The 24542-nt window shown below is 43.0% G+C and overlaps 1 protein-coding gene across 1 annotated transcript in view; it reads left to right on the top strand.

The window, feature by feature from the left end:
- The window catches only part of LOC146616660 (partitioning defective 3 homolog B-like), a 237406-nt gene that overhangs the window by 141383 nt on the left and 71481 nt on the right, over nucleotides 1-24542 (top strand). The window contains exons 20-21 of the mRNA XM_085374833.1: nucleotides 9080-9190; nucleotides 9460-9819. Coding sequence (XP_085230959.1) covers nucleotides 9080-9190; nucleotides 9460-9819 — 471 coding nt within the window. The remainder of the gene's footprint in view (nucleotides 1-9079; nucleotides 9191-9459; nucleotides 9820-24542) is intronic.

Below are 24542 nucleotides of genomic sequence, written 5' to 3'. Positions count from 1 at the left end.
TACAGTTGCAGCACTTAAATAGGCTGTGAAGAAATGACATGTTGGCAGTTTGATGGAGGCCGTATTTCACTCCCGATCAGTCCAGCAAATGTCATTTATAAATGTATATTCAGGTTGCTTGAGTCAGGCCAGCTTCTTTCTCAGTTAACCCTCAGCCATCTTCTTCTTCTCTTCTTCTTGTCCTTAGCGGGCGACCAGCGGCGGTGGTCTGCCGCGCAACCAGTACGCTGCTGTAGGTGCCGCAGGTTCTCTTGCTTGACCAACGATTATCTTCCACGCTTTTCGATCTAAGGCGATGGTTCTTGCCTGCTCGAGGTCAAGTCGAAGGGCCTTCAAATCATCCTGGATTTGTCTCATCCATGTCTTCTTTGGTGCATTTCGATGCACCCTCCAATCGGTGGGGCGGGTCAACCAGAGTAGGCCATGGGGGTAGCGGCTCGGGTCCATTCGACAAATGTGGCCAAACCAACAGAGTCGGCGGCGCTGGATTAGGTTGCCGATCGTCAGTTGGCTGCCGCAGCTGGTGAGGATGGTGTCATTCGAATGACGGTCGCGAAGGGAAACGGCGAGAACGCATCTAAGGCAACGCATTTGGAAAACTTCGAGCTTGCTCAGGTCGTGTTTGAGCATTGTCCACGTCTCCGCACCGTAAAGTAGAATGGGCAGGATCAGGGTTCGGTAAAGGTTTGCAAATGGCTCCTAGAGGTTGCTGGCAGTTTCTGCAAAATCTGATGCCAAGTTCAATTCATGCAGACCTAAAAACCAGTCAGTAACCCCTGGTAACCAGTGGTTGTCAGGGAAAATTGCGTATTCCCCATCTTTTTAGTGACTGGTTGTCGGGGGTTACAGATGGTTGAAATTGAACCACCTCATGATTGCTTTGGTTGCTGCAGTTGTCTTTAGACGACTTTTCAATTCATTCAATTCCACATTTAGACTCAGTTGCAACTTTTATTTTGCATTAAACTCGAATGCATGCATCTTAGATTCTTGCATTTTGGCTTGCAGCTTGCACAGGGGCATTGACAACAGTCTTAGTGGCCGCAGGTTTTAATTTGCTTCCAACTGTACATGAAGATAGACGCGTGCAGTAGAAATGAGATTTCAAGGCACTCGAAAATTTTGTGCATGGAAGACGACTCCAAATTCCCCAAGCAGGGGAAAAAACAGGCTTCTGACCAGACGCTGAATTTCATTGTTTCATGATTAGAGAGCACATGCTTGAAGCAGGGGAAGGACTCTGCCAATCAAACGTCTTGACAGGAAGTCATTGGGGTGTCACTGACTGATGTCATGCCTGTCAGTCATCAGAGCGTGTATGTGTATGTGCGTGCGTGCTTGTTATTGTATCGCACTTGTCAATCACCCATTCCCTCATGGATCTGTTTTCCAATGAATGAATGAATGAATGAATGAATGAGGTGTGTAACAGCCGCCTGAAGACTCGGCACTCCACATCTGTGTGCATGTTAATGTGTGTGGATTGTACATTGTTACGAGTGTTTTTGCTGAATAACATGTTTGCTGGATGTAAAGTCAACATAACGGCTGGTACCGTTTGCTTCCTTCTACTAAAATCTGAATATTGTAACAACTGAGTTCAATCATGAAAAAACAAATTAACCAAATTTTTTTGGAAAGCTGAGTTTAATTTCACTACCCACACCCCGATCAGTGAAGGAGACTAAAAGATCTCTAAAAGCAGCCGCAATCTAAAGAAACAGCTGTGACACAAAGTCACTGACCTCTGTCGGTCTGAAAGGGTTGCAGAGACATTTCTAAGGCTTTGTGACTTCAATGAAACACGGTGAGAGCCGTTATCCACACGTGAAGGAAATCTGGAACCACGGTGAACCTTCTCAGCAGCAACCGGCCCACCAAAATGACTCTGAGAGCTCTTCAGCTACTCATCCAGGAGGTCACATGCCACCAACAACAACATCTAAAGAAGTGCAGGCCTCATTTGGCTCAGTTAAGGAGTTCATGATTCAACAATAAGAAATTCCAAGGAGAGAACCACTGCTGAGAACCACATCTGCCAAAAAACATCTGGATGATTCCCAAGACTGAGGACATAGAGGCTGAACTTTGTGGAAGGTTTGAGTCCTGTTACGTATGGCAGAAAACTGACTGAACATCATAGCAATGGTCAAACATGGTGGTGGTGGCGCGATAGTCTGGGGCTGCTTTGCTGTAACTGGTGTAACTGGTGTGGACTGTAACAGCAAGATAAAAGTCTTCCACCTGCTATCTTTTCTCTCTCGGTGGTTCTGTGTTTACAGTCAGGAAGTCTTCACTGGTCGTTTCTGTTTAAGCAGAAAAATCAAACTAACACACCAGATTTGTGTGAAGAGCTCACACGGAGAAGCAGAAGTTGAAAATCCACGTCTAACATAAACACGCGTATCACTTATATAGAGTAACCACCACCTGTCTTCGACAAATTAAACTAAAAGTAAGACCGAAATGACACCGCAGTCAAGCGCGAACAGTCTTTCTCGCCATCTGCCGTGATGACATGTGCCGTAAAGTTTTTGAAACATCGACGGTGTTGCCACAGTGTTTTACTGTCTGTGTACTCTACCCACTGTGGGCGTCTCTCTTTTTTAATGAAGCTTGGGATTAAAGTGAGACGGGGCCGTTTACTGTAATAAGCAGACCGTAAGTACGCACATATTCCCAAAGATGCAGTTCCCGTCTTGGTCAGACTTTTAGGCTTTTCCCTACACAGACGGGAGCTTTAGGAAAACCGGCTGTAGAGCAAACTTTCTCACATGTAAATGAGGAGCCATACACTTTCCATACAGACTGAGGTGTTACTTCCTGAATATTCATGAGTTATCGTTCTGTTCCCACTAATGACACAACAAGAGGTGATTTATTCGTCCTAACTGGCTGTTAATCAGCTGCTAATCTTACTCTGACATTTCTTGTGAAACAATGTTTCTCAGGCGATATCATCAGAACTTGTACATTTTAAAATCTCATCAGGCTGTGTGTTTAGTTTAGTTTAGTTTAGTTTAGTTTAGTTTAGTTTATTAGGACCCCCATTAGCTCATGCAGTATCAGTAGCTACTCTTCCTCGGGTCTGACGAACTTTTTATGAAAATAAAAAAAACTTTCATCCATGAAAGACAAAAAAAGGCTCATAAACAACACAATTAAAACCAACAGCTCGATTAATCATACATTAATTGTTACAAATAAACATCTATAGGATTCACAGCAGCTCATTTGCTTTTTAAATGATTAACTCCGTCCCAGGGACCGACGTGCTCGTCACATAAAACGTCCAAAACGTAACAAAAAATAACCAATTCTAGTTGTTGTGATAATTCCTGAGATCAAAAACGGTGGAAGTGAACTCCGTGCCACCGTCATTGCTTTATACTGCATTGGATGAGTTGATGTCAATTCTAGAAAAATAACATTTTGCTATAAAGAATTTCTGCTGCTTTTGCTGTGATGATTTTTCTAATAAAGTTAATTAATCCTGCCTTTTACACTTAACACACTTTAGAACTGAACAACTGTGTGTGTGTGTGTGTGTGTGTGTGTGTGTGTCTGTTTGATTTTACATTTTAAATCCACTTTTACGTGGTTTCAATTCATCAAATAGAAAAATGATCCAAATGTGTTTTTAAGTATCAAATAAATGAAGCGCATGAAGAAGAAAAACTGGAAAAGTGTAGTCTCACCTGTGAGACCTTTCTACGTCTGTGCACAGTGATTACATGCAGGCAGTGGTTTGTGATTTAACTGATTATCTTCGTTGGACAAAAGGCGTTTAACAAAGGAGAAGATGAAAGGAGAGACGTCGACGGGTTGTTGAACGAAAGATTGAAAGAAACAAAAATGAAACAAGTTTTATTTTTACCCATTGTTCAACAAAGCGGTGTTTAGAGGGACAAAATCAAAGCATGCCAGTTTGTCTCCAGTTTATTTATGTGTTAGTTAACTTTTCTTACCGTGTGTGCGCGTGCACGACAAATACACTCTGCAGGAGTGTTGATTCAGAAACCCTACGTGCTCAGGCAGAAGGTAGTGGCAGGAGATAGGACTTTACTAAGAATGAATCTTTGTTCAACTGTGTGTTGCAGGATGGGAGAGTGGGCTTAATTAAGCTGTGTGTGTCCGTTTTCTTTGAATCTCTTTCTTCTTCTTCAGCTGTTCTTTCATTTTGCTGCAAAGCGTATGGAAATCGTCGATAACTGGATGTGGTTGCTTGTCTATTTCCAGTCAGAGAAGAAAAGCAAAAATGGGCAAATGAAGGATTGTTGTGTGTGGCGTCAAAACTACGCCTGCCAACAGAAGACCACATTAACATGATGCTGAGATATAAAATAATCCATGGCATCGTGATTTCACACGGAAACGTGCATTTCAGATGCACATCTTCTTTTCTATATCATTAACACCTCCAAGAAGAAGATAATTTGTGGTCATAAAGACTTGCCCGTTGTCAGCTGCACCGCTGCGGAGTGATACTGCTGGGCCCAAAGCGTGCCAAGGAAGCACTCCATGCACCATTATGCCATGGTGTAGGGAACACCACCAGGATTCGTGGCGCTGTTGCCAATTTCTGACTGTACCATCTGTGTCCTTAAGCAGAAATTGATAATCCAACAGACCAGACAACATATTTCCAGTCTTCAGCGGTCCAATTTTTAGCTGTCCACTGTAGCCACACATTTGTGTTCTTGAGATTGGTTTTCCAAGTTTGTAAAGCCTTTCTGTCAGCTTCAACCAGTTTAGGGCATTCCCGTCTGACTTCCCCCATCACCAACACGTTTCTGCCTTCTGAACTCCGACCTTTTAGATGTTGGTTTATTCATTTTCCAGCAGCGTTCTGAGTAAACTTTGGAAACAGTACAGTACGCAGTGAAACAAGACATTCCTCCATGACCACGGTGCTACGTGTGACACAGGACAATCAACACAGGACTGCATAAAGTGCAAATGTGCAAAAACTGCAAAAAAAACAACGACCGTGTAACACCAGACGGTGCAGACACAACAGTGCAACAATGCAACAATGACAGTGGGTCGTGCAAAAGACTGAGCATTGTGCAGAAAGTAAGTTGGTGTATGAAGGTGTGCGTGTGTGCTTCAAATTAGCAAGACATGGCGATAATCTCGGTGCTAAATGTGTTCTTTAATTTTCAGAGAAGGGTTCTGTTGTTAAAATATATGTTGTGTTCACTTTATCATCTATTCTTTCTGTTAGTATGAGAAGCCGACACTGGAGAGGACGCAGGGGTGAGGAGAAGCATAGAAGAGAGGAGACAGATTAGCTGAAGAGAGAAGTGCTTGATAGCAAAGGGAAGGAGCAAAACGTCAAAGGAGAGGCTGAGGTGACGGGGTGAAAGCAAGGTACGCTGCGGATGAAACGAAAGAGAAATAAGATTAATGGGAGGAAAGCGTGCGCTGAGGAGACGGTCAGAAGGAGTGGACATAAAAGAGCTGTGAGGAAGGGTACGAGAAGGAGTTGAAGGAAAGGGTAAGCCTCTATAGGCAGCGGTAATTAGAGCAAGGCTCGTCCGCTGTGAGGCAAACGCACACACGTGCTGTTAATTTACACAGATGATTGGTGCCCTTCATTGCCCATCGCGTCCACCTCTGTGGGTGGTAAATAGGCTTTTCCCCAGTCTACATGAGGCACTTCAAAGAAACCTATTACCTCTGTGCTCACAATATACCTTCTTTTATTGCAGAAGCAGTGATATGCACGCGCTGAAACAACAAAACAGTCGCACTTTAGAGAAACTGTGACTGTTGTTTGAAATAAACCATAAGCAGGTATAGTGGCACGATCATATATCAATAACTTCACTTGATAAATTAAACATAAAGGCTGTTATAAGGTCATGGTTTGTGTGTTGGAGGTATTAAGTATTTAATACTGGTTTAATTCTCCATGTCCTCCCGACTGTACAGCAGCTGGTTGTAAAGTTTAATGAGCTACCTTCTCCTCCATCGAGCTGGGAGTACGGTAAACACCTCTAAATGGTTCAGTACGGAAACATCATACTTGGTTACGATTTTCAATGAATTTTATTTATACAGCATCAGTTTACACCAACATCTCCTCCAGGTGGTTTATCTTGTGAGGCACAATCAGATGATCTCTTTTGAGCAACAGCTTGACAACAGTGGAGAGGAATGCTCTCTTTTAACAGGAAGTGACCTCTGGCAGAACCAGGCTGAAGGAGGGGGAGTCAAAAACTGCAGAAGCTTTAGGGTGAGGGGAACGAGAAGAGAGAAAAGGGGGAGTATAGAGATATTTTGTTTCTAAACTAATGAAAATGTGCGCAGGTTTTGTAACGTACATGTAACGCTGCAGTGCTAATGCTGCTAACCAGATTTGTACAGTACAAGTCTTCTTAATTACCCTAAAGATGGAGATGTTTGCAGAGATGCTAATTCTCTGTGGAATTTCAAACTGGATCATGGAAAAGAGAACATTTTGTTTGGTTGCTCTTTGAGGAAGTGTGTGCCTGGCTAATTACAGTGCACAGCTTCATTCTATACTCGTTATGTATTATTTTTATTTTCATTGTCCAACAATGACTTTTAAATCTTTTGTAAATCAGAGTTAAAATAAGGTTGCTGAGAGGACGCAGACTCCTCTAAAGACGGATACACGTAATCAAGTTTGGAGCCACCGACTGAGTTTTCAGGACATCGGTGAGCCAACAGGAGTCACTATGAATGAGACCCAAAGTTTCTGTGTGGCAGCACTTCACCGCTCAAACCTTTGTGGTCGGCCCCCATTTTCCATAAGTCACATGACTGGCCGCCATGGAGTTTGCCAAGAGGGATCTAACTGGAGGAAACCAGACACTGAGCAGCACCTCATTAATACCATCCCTACAGTCACACACAGTGGTGGCAGCATTGCTATGTTGGAAGCTCTTTCTGTAGCGCATAATAGCCTCGAGCCGTCTCCGGTGAAAACGTCTTCCAGTGTGCTGAGCAGAAGTTTACATGCTAACGGCACGACAAGCAGAAGTTCAAGAAGGAGAGATCACTTGGAAGAGCTGAATTTACTGAGATGGAGAAATTAAGAGTTTGGTGGTTAGACCAACACGGCAGAATCGAAGGACCAACCGAAGTCTAGATGATGGTGGTGAAGATGAAGACTGAGGCCTGGGTGGAGCTCTGACTGATGTGTCTGTGAGGTGCAGATGGGTGGAGGTGGGTTGCATGAATGAGAGTCTGAAAGGGAGAGTAACAGAGAGCACAGATTTAAACTACGCAAAGTGGAGGCTGGTTGGCTCAAAGAAGGCAGGCAGGAAGATGATTGGACAAGAATACTGATGGCAGTGTTGAGATCCACAGCGAGGGAAGCAGTAGTGATGTAGACAACAGCAGCCCAACCCCCAGGACAGCAGGCAGGTGACTGATTACATTATTGAACTTGTGCACAAACGTCATCGTGATGCCAGGAAAATACAGGAAGCGTTACTGGAAAGGAGCGAAAGGCCTGGAGTTTCCAGGTACTGTCTGGACTTGAACCTAACCTGAAAATAGCGGTGCACTATTGCTCCTCATCCAAGCGGGTGGAGATTGAACATCTGTGCCTGAAATGGGACAAAAACAGTTTTAATCTTCGGGCTCGTTCCAAAGAAGACACTGAGCTGCCATTGCTGTGGAAGGTGCTTTAACTAAAGGTCCTCTACAGGACCCAAAACTGGCTGTACTTTGTCACTGTGTGTAGATTTCTCAATGCACGCAGTGCTAATCTTATTAGGACGTTTAAAGCGAGGCCTGGTTTGTACTTTAGAAATAAATCTTACTTTACTTGTTTGCCTGTAATTGATTTTGGTGATTTGCTGTATATGCATGCTTCCTCTGCAGTCCTAAAGAGTCTTCATTCACTGACCACTTATATTTTCTATGGTCGTATATTTTACTTTATAAAGCCGTTCTAGGTGGACTTTGCATCTACATCTGTACCCTTCTCTGTCCCAGGACTCATAGTTACCATCTAAAGTTTAGATGGAGACGGAGGATGTTTCTTTTAAGAAACATGAAACCATTAAAGTTTTATGTGTATGTGCTGTGGACTTATACTTTATGTTGTATTTGTAGTCTCTCTTGTGAGACAGATTGATCTCAGTGGGACTTCCTGGTAACATAAAGGTAATAATATTAATGATGACGATATTAAATGTTAATAAGAATGTTGAATCCATTTGAAGACGAGTTTGAAATGGAGCAAACAACCTGATTGGGTGAAAAAGCTGGAAACCATAACACAAACGGAGATCAGTGCCTGACAACAACAACTGCAAGTTAACTCAGATTTTAAGGTGTTTTTCACCTTTACAGACTTTTGATGAGCCTTAGAGCTCCGTCAATGCAAAAGCATGAAAATATTGACTCAGGTCATTTTTCTCCAGCTCACAGCTGAAACACAAAATCACCCCAATGTCACCAAATCAGTTCTTACATTTTCATTTCCCACTTTAGTTCACTTTTCATTTTCAGCAGTGGCGGCAAAGTCTGAAGATATAATGATGCTCATTATGACATCCAGTCTTGTGTGTGTGTGTGTCTGCCTGCATCTCCTCCAGGTAATGAATTGTCTGGTGTCCATTAGTGCTGAGTACGCTGTTGATGCTGACCACACAGAAGCAGTATTGACTGCTGTGGTTTGAGTATTGATATGTGGCCACTTAAAGCAGGTCTTTAGGTCTGTCGCGCGTATGCCGTCTTTTAATTTATGTTAGCTTGTATAGACTGCGTTCCTATTGAGCTTCGTGTGTATCCTTCCTCTGTCAAATCTGGATTAACTGCGTGTCTTTTACTCCAGCGTCCGTCGGCATCGAGTTAACCACCTGTGTGTCTAGTTTACTAACCCACCGTGGAAGCTGTTGTTGGTTCAGTTGACTTTTCTATGTGTGTTTATTTGTATGTGAGACGCGAGGGCTGTATCTGCCCTGTGATTCTTTTAAGAGTGGTGCTGATGCAGTGTTTGTCCTTTATCTACGTCCTCTGTATACCAGCTGTACTGTGTGCTGTCTCCGGCTTTCTTTTTGATCCACATGCTGTGTCAATGTTTGCTTCTGTCCAGATTTGGAAAGAAAAAAGAGGAGAAGAAGGAAGCGAAGGCCGCTCTGCAGCGACAAAAGTCAGACCTCCTGAGTGACCATGAGCTCGAGAGGATGAAAGAAGAGAGAGAGAGGTGGGGAGGTTTCTATCCATGAGATGATTAGGATGAAATAGCTGAAATACTGCATGCACTCAGAGGAGGTGTGTTAGTCTGTCTATGCTGAAGAACATGAATGCTCACTTTAACAGCTCTTTTAATTACCTTTATCAGTCTGTCTCCACCCCTCTGTATGCTCCACGCCTGTCATATCTGAGCTCTATGCTTTTGATTTTTTCTATGCTAGTCCACTAATCAAAATACATTCAATAGATGCAATAATTAGTCCTGCGTTTCCTTTCCAGAATCGAGGCATCGCATCCCGAGTTACAAGATCAGCGGCAGGGCGGCGGCGGCGGTTCGGCATATCCCGATTTTGAAGATGATGACGCAGATCCCAACTACGCCCGTATACAATCCTTCAGGGACCGAGATATGGGCTCGGTGCCACAGCCTCTGTCTCAGTCGCCTCCCTACAGAGCGTTTCAGCACGCTCGTACACCTTCCCCTCTCGGCCCATCCGGCTTTCAAGGGCACGGAAATCATACTAACGAGCCCGGAGTCATCCCCGATGATGACCCTCTGGATAGGCTCTACGCCAAAGTCAACAAATCAAGGGGAGCTGGAACTACGTCTCCTCCTGCTCCTCCTCAGGCTAATGACAGGTAAGGAGCTACGACCTTGTTGGGATGTAATGATAAGACGAAAAGGATTTTGAGAGCACAATGGTCTTATTCATTAGTTATGTTCAGATTCTATACCTGGAACATGTGAAAGCTCAGAAAGGTGTGGATACACCAGAGTCCCACCAGGTGTGGCACATGGGAGGCTCCCAGTGGAGCTTGTGAAAAAGGTTCCCCATCAGTGGGTTACAGGGGCCATCACACAGCTACAGCGTACTGTTACCTGTGTGTCAGAAAGGTGTCGTGTATACACAGAACATGACCAAAGCGTGCTGTCACTTTTAGTCCACCTCCTGTTCCTCGTCAGTGTTGCAGTACAGCAGCATCTTCATGTTTCCATTCTCTTTGCTCTTCTACTGAATCACATTCATCTGCCTGAGGCCAGTGTGTGTGTGTGTGTGTGTGTGTGTGTGTGTGTGTGTGCCAGTTTTAAAACAATACAGATAGAGACAGACAAAAAGAAAAGATTGACTTGTTTGTGCTTCAGTCTTCAGTATGAGTGGCTGTGTGCTGACGTACACATAACATCCGTGTGTGTGTGTGTGTCATAAGAAAGCAGGGCTCAGTGTTCCTCTCCGTTTCCCAATCCTGACTTCTTTCCTTTATGATGTCAGTCACAGCTCACTTACCTCTGAATATATCTGCCAGTGCAGATATTCTCCCACACACGTGTGCATCCACCTCATTTCTGTACCTGTCTCCTTGCAAAGGAGTAAAGCTGTTTGATGGACAGCTACGAGCATCCCGGAGATGTTTTCTGACACTGCCTTTCCTGTATTCTTAACTTCGTGCCTAAGAGGGTTTTTCTTTTTAAATGCAGAGTCAGGACTCTTTGACCTTGATTCACAGTGTCGAGTCCCTCAACATTATTAAAAGAAATCTAATTGTTAAGAGGATTCACAAAAAGAAAACTGTCTCACCAAGCATGTAAGCTGTGCTCGGGAATCAGATAATACACCGAAAGACAATCATCTACAGTATCTCACAAAGCTGTTTTCCCCAACAGTCCACAAATTCCCCCCTCTCTGAGTTTTTCTTCTTCACTGGAAGCTGGTTAACTGCCATTTACTTTACTCTAATTAATTTGATAAGCGCCACCACAGAGAGCCACAGAGTAGCTATTCTGGTAAGTCTAATTGGCAGGGTGGGAAATCAGTTTAGAGTGCCTCCATGTTCGGAGGCAAAATATTGATATTTGCCAGTAGTGTATTGATAATGTATTACAAGAAGAAATTTCACAATATGTTGCTGTCTTAAGTCTCCCACTCATAAATCTCATTCTATGCAAAAATATAAAATGTTATATTTATATAACAAAATAATAAAAATGCCCTTTTTAAATGGTTTGCCTCATATAATCTGTAAAACCAATAAAACCTCTGAATTTAGGCTTTAATACTTATTTTGTTAAATCCAATTTAACGTTTTCTTGTCTTTTTCCTTATTTAAAGCAGCATGGGTCTTAAAATGTTTTGATATATATCTATGGCCTCAGGTTTTGGCAGACGGTGCTGTTCATTTATCATCACTTCCTGAAACCTGATGATGCAGACAGAAGGAAGTGCAGGTATTGGCTGACAGTAATCGATGGTGCTAGAAAAAGAAGTTAGTGTGTCAGCGGGGTGTGTGTGTGTGTGTGTGTGTGTGTGTGTGTGTGTGTGTGTGTGTGTGTGTGCTGCTGTGAGTCAAGGGAGGCCTGAGCCACTGTATGCATATAGGAGATAAACAAAATCTCTAAGAACTCCATCAGCACGTCAGCAAAGCAGTGAAGAACACCTCTTTCACACACATGCATGCAAACACACACACAGATCGACACAAAGACCAACACAGTGACGGAAACACCGTGCAGCTCACAGCTGAACCCAGCTACGTGTGCTCGTGGAGTTAGGTGTGTGTTAGGTACAGATTCGTGTGTGTTAGAAAGAAAGTTGATTGAAAATGGCTCTAAAAGCCAGATTACAAAGCAGGATCTGTAGTGTGCCAGCTGATATTGGATGGTGATGATAACTTAAGTGATAGATAACATCATACCTGAGACCAACACCAAAAAAGCCTAACAAATACAGACGCCTACATGTCTGTAGGTGTCTATGAAGTGTGCAAGAAAGACCACATCAGCAGTGAGCGGGCAGTCAATTGTTAGCTAGTGCTTGATCGTGCAGTAGATTGTGAGAGTTCTGGAAAACAGAGACAAGAGAAGAGCACACATTTTTCTGCAATAATCCCATCATTCTTTTATTATTTGAGTTTAAAGGTGTCCTAAATAATAAGTTATTTAATAGACAAAAGGATATTGTAATCAAAAATATGCATAGAATAGTATGCAATAACATCTTCTAATGCAGGGGTGTCAAACTCAAATACACAGTGGGCCAAAATTCAAATCTGGAACAAGGTCGCGGGCTAACGTTAATATTTATTGAAAAAAAAAATCTTCCTCCAGATATGAGAATGAATCTTTTCTTATGGACTCGAACACGTTTTGCTGAAAAACTGAATATGGAACAAGCAAAGCTTAATACTAAACAATATATATATTAGCTGTATAATACCAGTAGGCCAGCTCTAATAGTCATTTGGTATGGCTTCGCGGGCCAAATATAATTAGGCTGCGGGCCAAATTTGGCCCGCGGGCCAGAGTTTGACACCTATGTTCTAATGCATTCTCATAAACTTCGTCAAACAGGAAGGAAAGAGACGGCGTCACTAGCATCTTAATAAACTTCATCCTCACCTCGTACCTCATCTCCTGAACTGAAGTCTCTAACACATGGAAACGTGCATAAACATGTTCATTGTTACTATCATTTATTAAAGCTAATAAATAATGTTTAATGTTGTTTAGCTAGCTCCTGTTGGACAGCTAACAAGAGCTAGCTAAACAACAACAGCTACTTATAAGATAATGTTACGCCAGTTAATTTTATACACTTTCCTTTGAAAAACAGTCTGATTTCATTTATATATATTAGGAGAGTTTCTTCACTAAGTGTTCAACAGTTACACCCACTTCAAAGAATGTTTACTAATACTACTTAACAGCTGCTAACAACAGCTAACAGTGGCTAACAAGAGGTAACAGAGGCTAAGAGTAGCTAACAGCAGCGCTTACTGATAGCTCAGCATATCCTCAATGATTCACCTCAGTCTCTGGTCAGAAGTGAGCTTTTCTGATTTACTGACTCAGGCTCAGACAGAGTCTGCCATAACTGCATCTTCCAGACTAAATAAAGGTGGACACTTCTCACCCAGCATTGACAGCTGAGGTAAACAGTGCACTCACAGCCTTCCACAGATAGGGATGCAGATAGGGTCCAAACAGTAGTAGAATCACACTGGCTGGCCACGGGCGTTACGACGGTACAGTAAAAACGTGATATTTTTGAGCTCTTGGCTGACTAAAACATGTTTGTCCTACAGCAGCCACCGTAGCTGGGATTCTACTTTTGTATTGGGAGGGTTAAAAAAACAGAAGTCATTTGAAATTTACATCTTGCACTGAAAACTTAAACCTTTAAACATCATATCAGTTTCAGGAAGCATTTACATCTACATTACTACATTTGTATGCAATATGTGGATTAATTAGAAAATGCAGGGGTCGGCAACCTTTCTGATGATGAGTGCCATCTACAATTTCCTCAGAAATCAGTGTGCCATATGATTGCATTAGCAATAAATGTAATAACGCTCTATATCAACAGTTACACACTATATAGAACAACTTTATAGAATTATATTTGTTCGCAGATGTTGGCAGCTATCAGCGAATAGTCATCAGCTATTTTGAAACAAAAAAACATACACTTGTTATCCATAACAGCAAATGAACTGTACAACAGAAAATGCAAATGCTTTTTATGGTCTCCTCACAACAATGTTAAGAAAAGTAAACTGAGCCAATATGGCATGTTTGTTAATACACATATTAATGTGATCTCTGGTCTCTGAGTGTCCAGCATTCAGAGGCTACCTGAGGACTCATGTGAGAGAAAATGTGCTCACACAGATATGTAGAGCCAAACACTGTCAATAAGGCCTCTGCAATGTGACAGTGATGTACTGTCTTGTTGGTATATGTATGATTTCCATACATTTTACGTCAGATAAAAACGTTGGTTGTAAGATTCAGATAATTATTTAATAAAAGCGAGACATTTTAAATGAGAATAAGAAAGAAAAGTATTTCTTTGTGCCCCCCTTTCCCTGTTAATGCCCTACCTGGCCCCCTGGCAAAGCTTTGCTAGACCCGCCCCTGCACAGTTACCAGCTGTCAGCTACTTAGAAAAGGATCCTGGTGTTATTTGTCTCTCAGAAACCGTTCATAACTTCAACTCATTCATGTCACCTAAAAGGTTAACCTGTTTCTCCATCACAGCTCTGATGATTCAGTAAGGACATCTCCTGGTTTCATCTTCATGTTTCCCTCTCACCACATATCCAAACCGACATCATGACCAGCAGCTTTACAGCTGTGGCTCCAGCAAACATCAGCTGATACTTGAAATTAATATTAAATAAATTCTAACAACAGCTGATCAAGCTTAAACGTGCTGCTGTTGTTTAGCGCGACATCCGCTGGTTTCCTCTTTCTGGCGCAAAGTGAGCGATAAACAAACAACAGAGAAAAGCCGATCAGCTGATCATTGATCAGTTTCATGATTGAAATAGCAACAGGAGAGGGAGGGGAGAGAATGAGAGAAGAAGAGGCAGCTGTGCAGCAAAGACAGAATAAATCCAGCTTTGTGCCTTTTTCATCCTAGCTGAAGTCTGGGACAAACGGTTCCTTTTCAGCTCAACACGAAACGCGTGATATTTTCTCTGAATACGAGACGATTCAGTTTGTACAGGACGGTTGGAAACTCTACTAACTAACCTTATGAATAAAATAAAGTTCACTATCAGTAACATCATAGCACCCACCCAGCTGCATAGAAACTCCGTCATGCTAGCTAGCACGAGTTATTGCAACTGACTGTAAAAAGTCAGCACAACGAAAATAAACTCCACCTAAACTTGGTTTATATCTGACCCAGATAGACTGCAGGTCATAACTTCTTACCTGAAGTTCAGTTCACCTGACACTCGGACCAGCGGCCGCCTCGGGTCTCTACTCCTCCTGCCTCCCCTTTCCCTCATCCACCTGCTGGCCTCCACCACTTACCAATGTTACTGAATCTGTGGAAGCACCGCCATAACCACCACCAAACAACTGAGTTATTTTTACACACCGACCAGCATCTGGCCAATCCACCACCTTCCATTGTTTATACCGTTACAAAGAAAAAAAATCATCGGCCCATAAAAACGAAAAATCACCATCGATGGTGGCCAGTCCAGCTGTGGTCGTGCCATCAGTTAACCCTTCGCGTGCCAGCTGTGGCACGCATGCCTGGGGTTGCCGACCCCTGCTCTAATGGATAGGAATTTGTTTCTCTTTGTATAGCTGGCTTCATGCGTGAACCTTACATTCTAAGATTATATTTAGTTATTTGGTTAGTCAGGGATTTGTGTTAAACAGTTCTATTATGGAAGGACAGTTATTTAACCACACAGCACAGCGATATATCACGCTGTCTGCTTCTCAAGTAGCCTACCACCTTTAATTCCAAAGGGCACTTCCAGCTTAATTCCATATGCATGGCAGAGTTTAGTGCAGACTCATTTAGTAAACTCATTGGACACACCAACACACATGCACACACACACTGAGGCATCCAGACACAACACATTTGGTAAAGATAATAAGCACTAGCATAAATGTGTTTTCAAATAAATGAGCCACATCCTCTCTTCACGTCTACGAACACAGCCTCAAATGTAATAATCCATGCGCCCGTAAAATCTATTGTGACAGTTGCACACATTTTCAGAGGACTCTTTCCACCGAGGGAAGGATTTCTCACGTTGGCGTTTCTGCTGATTGACTGTCCTTCTAACAGGCCTCCCAGCATCATCTATCCAAACAGTGTAGTGCCACCCCTCGGTTTTTTAAATCAGCAGGTTATGATTGCTTTGGCAAAGATAAATAGAGTTTAATGAGAGTATCTTTGCTGCTGATCACACTCATGCAGGTGTTTCTGTCTCTGTGAGGAGACTTGGTGAAAATGCATTCACTGTGCCCTCCTTAGCCCTGACTTTAGAAACCACAGCCTACAGCTTAAGTGAAACCGACCTTTAAATTTACCTTAAAGCTAAGCGTCGATCCTCCAGCAGATGTTGGAAGTTGTGAGTCGGCACTCAGACTGTGATGGTTTCTGCACAAAAAGACTGGCACACCAACACCCAGTCCATTTTCTGAAGTGACTACCAAGCCTCGGATAAGAGCTGCCCTCAGTTTTCTTGAGTGGGTGCCCCCTCCCTACCCTTACCCAGCCACCACCAGCACCAGGTCCAACCCTTCCAAGTACCCCTTGCAGGTTTCCATAACAACCATGACCCCTGGCACTACACCAATTAGAAAACAATCAGCCTTGAGAGACCAGAAAGGAGTAAGCCTGAGAGAGAGGGAGGGAGGTATTGTAGCACTCGGCTGGAAGATAAGTAGAGAGCAATATCGACAAGAAGAGACATAAAGAAAAAACGTCTAGAGTGCATTTGTTTCTGATTTCACAAAGAGAAAGCACAGTTCCTCCTGACTTAATAATAGAGCAGCACAGCATTACTTTTCATTAAGAAATAATACAGCCCCGTGTGGTGGTCTCGCTCGCTGTTTATAACGTTGCAGGTTCAGCAGCTGTGCAGGTGTTGGCAGTTTATTTCCTGCCCTGCAGTCTGAACCAAGCAGTCCATTAGGAAACTGAAACTAGATTTCAAACTAAAATAGTTTATTCAAATAAAAATAAAAACTTTGAACTAAATGATCTTTGAACTGAAATAAAATGCAGCTATAGAGGAAATCTACTTAGTATTAATATCTGTTTATCAGTTTATTTAAAAAAAACAAATAAAACTTGCCTGTTGATGCTTTGATGGACGCGTTTACTGACTGAGATCACTGCTTTCAAACAGCTCTGGACTGATTTTCTTAGATTTTGCTTCTGGCAAATTCTCTCCATATGGAAAAGACTAAAACTAAGACTGAAAATAATAAAAACTAAACAGAAATAAGAAAATCTGCTCTGGAAACAAAACTGAATTAAAAACGAAAAGTCAAAATGAAATGAAAACTGCTAAATTATACAGTAATATTACACTTTCTCAGAATTTCTATTATTGTAACATAATAGCCTGTTCAGTCCAATTCAGAGTTATTTATACAAATCACAGCAACATTCAGCTCAAGGTGCTTTATATTGTAAGGTAGACTCTACAATAACACATACAGAGACAAACCCAACAATCATATGACCCCATGTGAGCAAGCGCTTTGGTGACAGTGGGAAGGAAAAACTCCCTTTTAACAGGAAGAAGCCTCCTCCACCAGGCTCAGGGAGGGGCGGGGCCATCTGCTGCGACCGGGTGGGGTGAGAGAAGGAAGACGGGGGTTGGTAGTTGTTGTAGTTTCTCACACATAATGCTGTTTGGAGGTCTGCTTTTATATGTTTACGCAGCTCATCACATATACTGACGCGCTGGTTGATACACACATCAGTGGAAACAATATACGCTCTCAGGACGTTCAGAGTTGCGTTGGTGAAACAGAAAAACAGACACAGCGGGCGCTCGTACAGGAAGAAGTTATGAGCTTTTAGCGTTGCTCGGCTGGTCACTGGAGAAGCTTTCTGTCCTCTGCGTTAATTAATCAGACGTTCTCTCAGCTCGTCGTGTCGCACACAGTCACACTCACAAGAATACATACTCACTGTCTTTAACCTGCACACCTTTTCCTCTCCCTCACTGTTTCTCTTACACACACACACACACACACACACACACACACACACACACACACACACACACACACACACACACACTGCAGGAAGTCGTCAGGAGTGCCAGGTTTGTCAGTATGAATGCTGTTTGCCACATAAATCTCTCCATGTAGGTAATTAGCGTTTGGAGGGCTTTGTGAGCATGCGTGTCCGGGTGCTTTGTTGTGAGTTACATGATTTTAACTAAAAAACTGAATGAACAACTAAGACTCCATAAACCTGTGGGCCTGATTTTCTGCTCGTATTTACGCTGCACTGGAACTCTGGAGTGATGGAACTGTTGGTCAGTGATGGTAATTCAGCATTTTGGTCTTTTATTTTGCTGCAACAGCTTTGGAGCCTCTTCACTTTCTCTCTGCATCGCTTTGCCACTTTGGTGGCTGCCTGCTAGCTGGCAGGGGAATTACTAACAAAAATATTTTATTTCAGTCAGACAATAAGAAATTGCATTTAATTCCACCTGCACATACAGCACCGTGCAAAAGTCTTGAGTTACTCCTAATCTCACTTTATTTTGCTTCCAAGGATCAAAACTTTCTGCTCATGTTTTAAATAATTAAACCAGTTTTGTTTTTTGGGACACGGCTGCTTTTTCTCCTTGTAGCTGACCATTTTCACAGAAATGTTTGTTTGTTAAAGTACTTAACACTGACCTATGAATTATTCAGAATATATAAGTCACATAACATAAGTATATAAGTATGCATAATAGACAATTTAGTAGTTTGATACTAATTTTGCACCAAACAAGCTGATTCTCAGAGATTTATTATCTGAAAACTTGGTTTATCCAGGTAAAGTCCGCATCGCCTTAAAAAATGTGAGGAAACTGGACAAATGTGGCAGTTCTAAAAAAGGTTTCTACAGAGGCTGAGGATTATCTGTCGTGTCTTTTATGTCCATCTTATCAGAATTAATGGAATTAAGAAACCAGAAAAGCATCATCAGATTATGATCCACCGTGCAGCACCATCTGGAAAACATCTCGTTTAGTGTTCATGATGATAAAAACCCCAAACACACTGCAGGGCAGTAAAAGCATACATAGATAGTGTTCCACTCTGTGTTTTTCTATCAGTCGTGGATCATCAGAGCCTGGCCTTCACCATTACCGAAGCAGTGTGGGATCATCCTACAGAGAACAGAACAAGAAGAGCTTTGAATGTCCTTCAAGAAGCCTGGAGAAATATTCCTGAAGATACTCAGAGAAAGAATGCAGGTGGTCATTGTTTGGATATCTTAAAACAAATTACTGCAGCTTTCTCAGCAAAATATGAAGAAATGAGGGCAGGCTCAAGACTTTTGCACAGCATTGCAGGGTCTGTAAACTGTTCTTTCTTACCTTTTATGACTGTTGTCATGGATAGTTTACAGGGAAAGCTCATGTTTGACCAGTGTTTACATGTGAGACTCCAGATACTCTGTAGGTAAAACATAGAAAACCGAATTTTACGACCAACAGTTACTGTAAAATTGATCGTGCATCATCATTTATAATCTTGCTTATAAACTGAAATACACAGTTGGATCCAGGAACCAAGGATTGTTTTAGGATTAAAGGAAGTTCAATGAAAGGGGAAGTGGGTTTAAGGACAAAGAGGACGGGAAGAGTGAAGCACGTTAGAAAGAAGAAAGACTGGATTGGCTGCCTGTTGCTAAAGGAACAAGTTAGCAGAAAGAAAATGTAGGATTCAAATCTAAATATGGGCAAAGGCGAATGTGGAGTAAAGAAAAGGGTAGTGGGTGAATAATAATAAGAGAAGAAATACAAGATGAGAGAATTCAAAACTAATAATTTAAATTAAAAGAGGAAAATTCCACACGAGAGAGCGAATATTGTAGGTGGTCCAAATTTTCAGTCTGAGGGGTCGCAAATAAATGCAGGAATGAGAAAAGTGGATCAACTACTGTAGAGAAAAGGAGAAAAGAGGAGGCAGCGAGGGATTCAGAGGGGAAGAGAGGCTAAGTACATGTTTTGGGAAAATTCAACCAATGAGATGAGGGGAAGTCGGTGGACAAAGAGAGGAGAAGGTCAGTGAGTGTCCGAGGCTACAGGGGCAATTAGACTGAGAAAAGTAGATGGGAACACAGAAAAAAGTAAAGGATAAGCTGGACTGAGATGCTTGGAGTAGAAAGTGGTGAATGTGAAGAGGACTAAAAGAGAGGAATGAGAAAAGGTTGTGGGGTGAGGGGTAGTAATGGGGAGCAGACGAGAAAAGAGCCCGAGTGTGTGTTTTCTGGACTCAAAGCGTGTGATTCAGCCTGGCTAATAAGGAAAAGCTCTCAAGAGGCACTCGTGTGCTCCATCCTTTCCTCCCCCTTGCTCTCTTTCCTTCAATAGACCCTTTCTAGGTCTCTCTTCCCCCTGTTGCACTCTCTTCCTCTCATTTAATGATTTCCGCCTCTCGTATTTGTACAAGTAGTTCTCAATGAAAAATAAATTCCATGCAAAGGACATCCGCCCACGATAGAGCATGTGCGTGGTAAAAGGACACATGGGCACATGCACTCTTCCTCTTCAAAGGACGAGTGCACGCACGTTCACAGACTCGCTAAACGCTGCTATTGTTCATCTGTCATATTATTATTCATACGTTGATGGTTTTCCCTGATTTTCATCTGTTGTGTGTCTACAGATACCTGTGTGCACTCGGACTGTGTGTTACTGTGTAACAAGACACAATGTAAATACTGCATGTGCGTGTTTCTGTCATACACTCAGTGTGAGCTTCAGTTTTATTTTCTAGCGCTGAATTTGGGCCCCTTGATGGAGTAGTGTGCAGACTCACCCAAACCTACTGCAGAATTAATGCAAACATGAACAGGAAGCATTTAAACAACAACACATCTCTTTTTTCTTAATTTTTATGTCTTTAACGCATACCTGATTTAAATCCTTCCCATTTTCCAGTCTAGGATGTCAACTTTGCCACCTCTTCCATCGCTGCTGCCTTTCTTTTAGGATGAGGTCGTATGGACCAGATATTGAGAAGCATTTCAGTAAAGTGGCTTTGTGGTGGTTTACACATTCGCCTAAAAACCAAAGCATCCCCGGGAAGAGACACAAATCCCTGTGGGGTTACGTCAGGAAGAGCATCCGGGGTAAAAGTGTGCCAAATCAAACACGCGGAGCTTCCCGCTGAGCGTCGTGAATCAGAGAGCAGCCAAAAGCTGAAAGTGGCGCACGGTGTCAGAGTGTAGGTGGTTTGTGCCAGATGTTTTCCCTCAGAGACCGCGGTTCATTACAGTAGACCTCCATGTTGACAGTGTGACCCGGGGGATGAATTAACAGTGCAAATGCTTGTGGACTTTGCTTTGTGTCGCCTTCAGACTCGGACTCTCACGCCGCCGTGTGCTTTTGGAGTCGTAATCAGAGGACGGTCTTCAGCATGAAAGTCAGATCACACCAAATGCGACGAGGTCGGTGATGAAGCGAGGAAATCACAGAATGCACAGGAACGTGGTGGGAGCAGGACTTGGCTGGGAAACAGCTGGAAGCAGTGCGGAGCTGCACGAGGAGATGTTTATTTATGGCTTCTAAGGCAGGAGTCTGAGAACTTTGTGATCACATTTTTACAGATATTTGAGTCTGATCAGAGACGTTATAAGAGACAGACGTGGCCCCAACAATTCCTGACCTCAGGTACACCTGATGATGCCACAGAGCAAAACTGGAGGTAGACGTTTAACTTCTTAAAATCTTATTTTGGCGTATCGTAAGAAAACCCTTTAATCGGCTTTGTTTTAGATTTAAATGAAGAAAGAACGTGTAGATCAAGCTTCATAAGGACTCTTATAGGCCCGAAGGTCCACCTATGACACACACACACACACACACACACACACACACACACGCGTAGGCTTGTCTGGATAATGTTATGCCTGACAATATTGAATCTGTACAGTACTCACAGGCTCACTGATTGCCATGGCGATTGGATGCCAGCCTCCTCTGCCGCTGTGAGCGCGTCTCTTGCACACGCGGGGATTTAGACAGCTAGTCTGATTGATGTCATGGCAGTCGATAGAGTGCTAATTACTCCTCGTGTGCAGACGGCGCCGTATAAGAAGCAGTGTCATATCCTGTCAGCTGCATTTCAAAAACACATGTCACTTCCTGTTAGGCTGTATGGAAAAAGAAAGAAAGCGAGTAGCCTGACAGCTCGTCTGTGTGCCCGCCCCACATACACAACAGCACCCTGTTCCTCGCTCTTTTCATTCACACACACCCTCTCCCTCACTTCCTGCCCCTTCCTGTCTTTCTTTTTTCCCCCCTGTTTCCCCTCTGACCCACCTGCCAGCGTTGGTGATCTTTTGTTGTCAAACTTCATTAGTGGAGATGTCAGCTAATTAGAGCGACGCTTGGGAGATTAGGAGGAAGAAGATGAAGAGCGAGACGAGGGAGGGAAATGAAGGCAGGGCAGAGGAGATGGAGAGATTAGGATGGAGTGGGAGGGAAGGAGAGATGGATTGTATCAAGCTACAGATGGAAGTGACAGCAGAGATGATTACCTGCATAAACTGAGGAAGGTGAAACGGGGCAGGTGTGAGAAATAGATTGCTGTGGAGATTTACTGTAGGAAATTAGCCACGGCAACGAGAAATGCAAAGAGAAAATTGAATACATCATAAACTGTCAAGACGACAGAGCAGATCTATGTTGAAGTCTCATATCCGTGTGAACGAGATGATGGATAATAACTGACACTGATTAAGCTGTTTGGTAGCGTGCAGGTGAGACGGGAACAGCGGAGTGAAGCGAGCTAACGCATCGACCCGGATCCCTTGTTGTGGTCCGGTTGATCCTTGTAAGACACAGCTGATAACGATCCGGCGCTCTACAACTTGACACCGGGGAGAACACACAGGCGGCACACATGCGTTGAAAGAAAAAGTCTGCACCTCTATCTCGTCATCGTCAGTCAATAAAAAGCGATATTTTCTCTGTTGTGCTGCTTCGGTCTTATCGCCTGCAGTCTGTCAGGTCTTTGCTGAGAGATAATGCGGCTTATTTTTAGGCTGTTTGTTTGTGGGTGCGGGTATTTAAGATACAGAATAATTGCTGTGTAACAAGATGAATTTATCTCGTTTGGTGAAACTTTAGTGAGAAGCTTGTTTTCGGGGTTTGAGCCTTATGGCTGCCTAACGCGGCTGAATGGGACGTCGATGATCATCAAAAGCACGAGGCGCTCATCTGTAACTGAGACACGTTTCTTTGTTTCTGCAGTGATCTGAATCAGCAGAGGGATGCAAACTAAAAATAAGAGATTTTTACAAAGTTTGCACCGTGCCACGAGCTTCTGGATCAGCTGCAGTTTATGTCTTTAAGCTTTATTGATTTTTTTTCATGGCTTTGTGTTTGTGCTAATGAAAGAAAATGCAACAGAAAAAATCTTGGGGTCAGCAGATCTGTGGATGTTTATTTTCATCCTTTTTCATCCAAGAATGCAGCGCTGACAGAATCTGACACACACACACACACACACACACACACACGTCGGGTATTCATATCTCGTGGGGACCTCTAATTCAGCGGTCCCCAATTTTTTGATCCCCACAAAGATATGAACACACTCAGACTTTTTTCGTGTCCTTGAGGCCTGGAGTTGCCCACCGCTGCTGTAAAGTATAGCGACATGCATTTTGAGCATTAAACATTCGATTATCTTTAGAGGATTTCAACTTATATCCACTGGATTTGTCCTGAGTGGACCACCTTACTGCCCCGGCTGCTGCACTCAACCACTTTTGTGACTTTTACCTTGATTAATCGTGGCACAGATTCAGTAAGGTGCTGGAAACATTCCTCGCAGATCATCGTTGATGTTGACGTGATAGCATCACACAGTTTCTGCAGATTCGTGCACATCCATGATGCACATCTCCCGTCCAACCACATTCCAAAGGCAGCCTGTGCAGCTCATACAGGAAACAGGAGACCACACCCCTTGTGGTCGTCTGAGGATGCAGCCCATCTCCTACGAGGCTCGACTTGTTGTGCATTCAGAGATGCTCTTCTGCATATCCTGATAACCTCAGACGATTGTCTGTGAACCCTCAACCACGTCTACCTAAAAGCATTGAACTGCTTTCATGTGATTGGCTGAGTAGATATTTGCACTGATGAGCAGGTGAGCAGGCGTAACCCAGCGTGTACACATGACCCGAGTACACGCCTGACCACAAAACTGCTTTACAGTAAGCTGGGACGCAGAACATTAGAGATTACAGAAAAAGAAACGGCTTCTTTTATAACGAGTCGCGTAAATATTTATAGAGTTTAATGACAAGGACATATTTCTTTACTGTGGACGCTGATATATTTCAGGGAGCATCTCGCCATGTTATTAATGGAACAGAATTCTGAATTATTAATAGCAGCATTATTAACAGCTACGCCGAGTTTCCGATTCTGATTTTAAACATTTATAAAATTATTATTGGTCTGACAGAGCAAGAGCAGGAGATTGATCTCCCTGTGCTGTGTGTGTGTGTGTGTGTGTGTGGGCCCGTGCCCTGCTTTACTTAAATATAGATTAATGAAAACAATATATTTTAGTTGAAAATGTGTTTTGGGCACAGTCTCGTCTACGGTGTGGTGAACGAGCACATAGCAGAGCTGTGCTGCAGTATGAGCCGCTCTCACATGACGCAGGCGTGTTCATGGTTAATGACCGCACCGTAGTTAAACAGTGAAGTCATTCCAGTCTGCGCTCTTTATGGCTCACTCGTTTCTCCACAGCTGATCAATAGCTCCTTCAGGTCCTCTGTGGTCGCGAGCTGTTTGCATACATGTGTGTTTGTCACACTTATTATTTATTCTTCAGC

Source organism: Diplotaxodon limnothrissa, linkage group LG16, assembly GCF_057381915.1.
Source record: "Diplotaxodon limnothrissa isolate DT_005_m linkage group LG16, D_limnothrissa_male_GT1.1, whole genome shotgun sequence".
Taxonomy (NCBI): domain Eukaryota; kingdom Metazoa; phylum Chordata; class Actinopteri; order Cichliformes; family Cichlidae; genus Diplotaxodon; species Diplotaxodon limnothrissa.
This window is presented reverse-complemented; position numbering and strand designations above follow the sequence as displayed.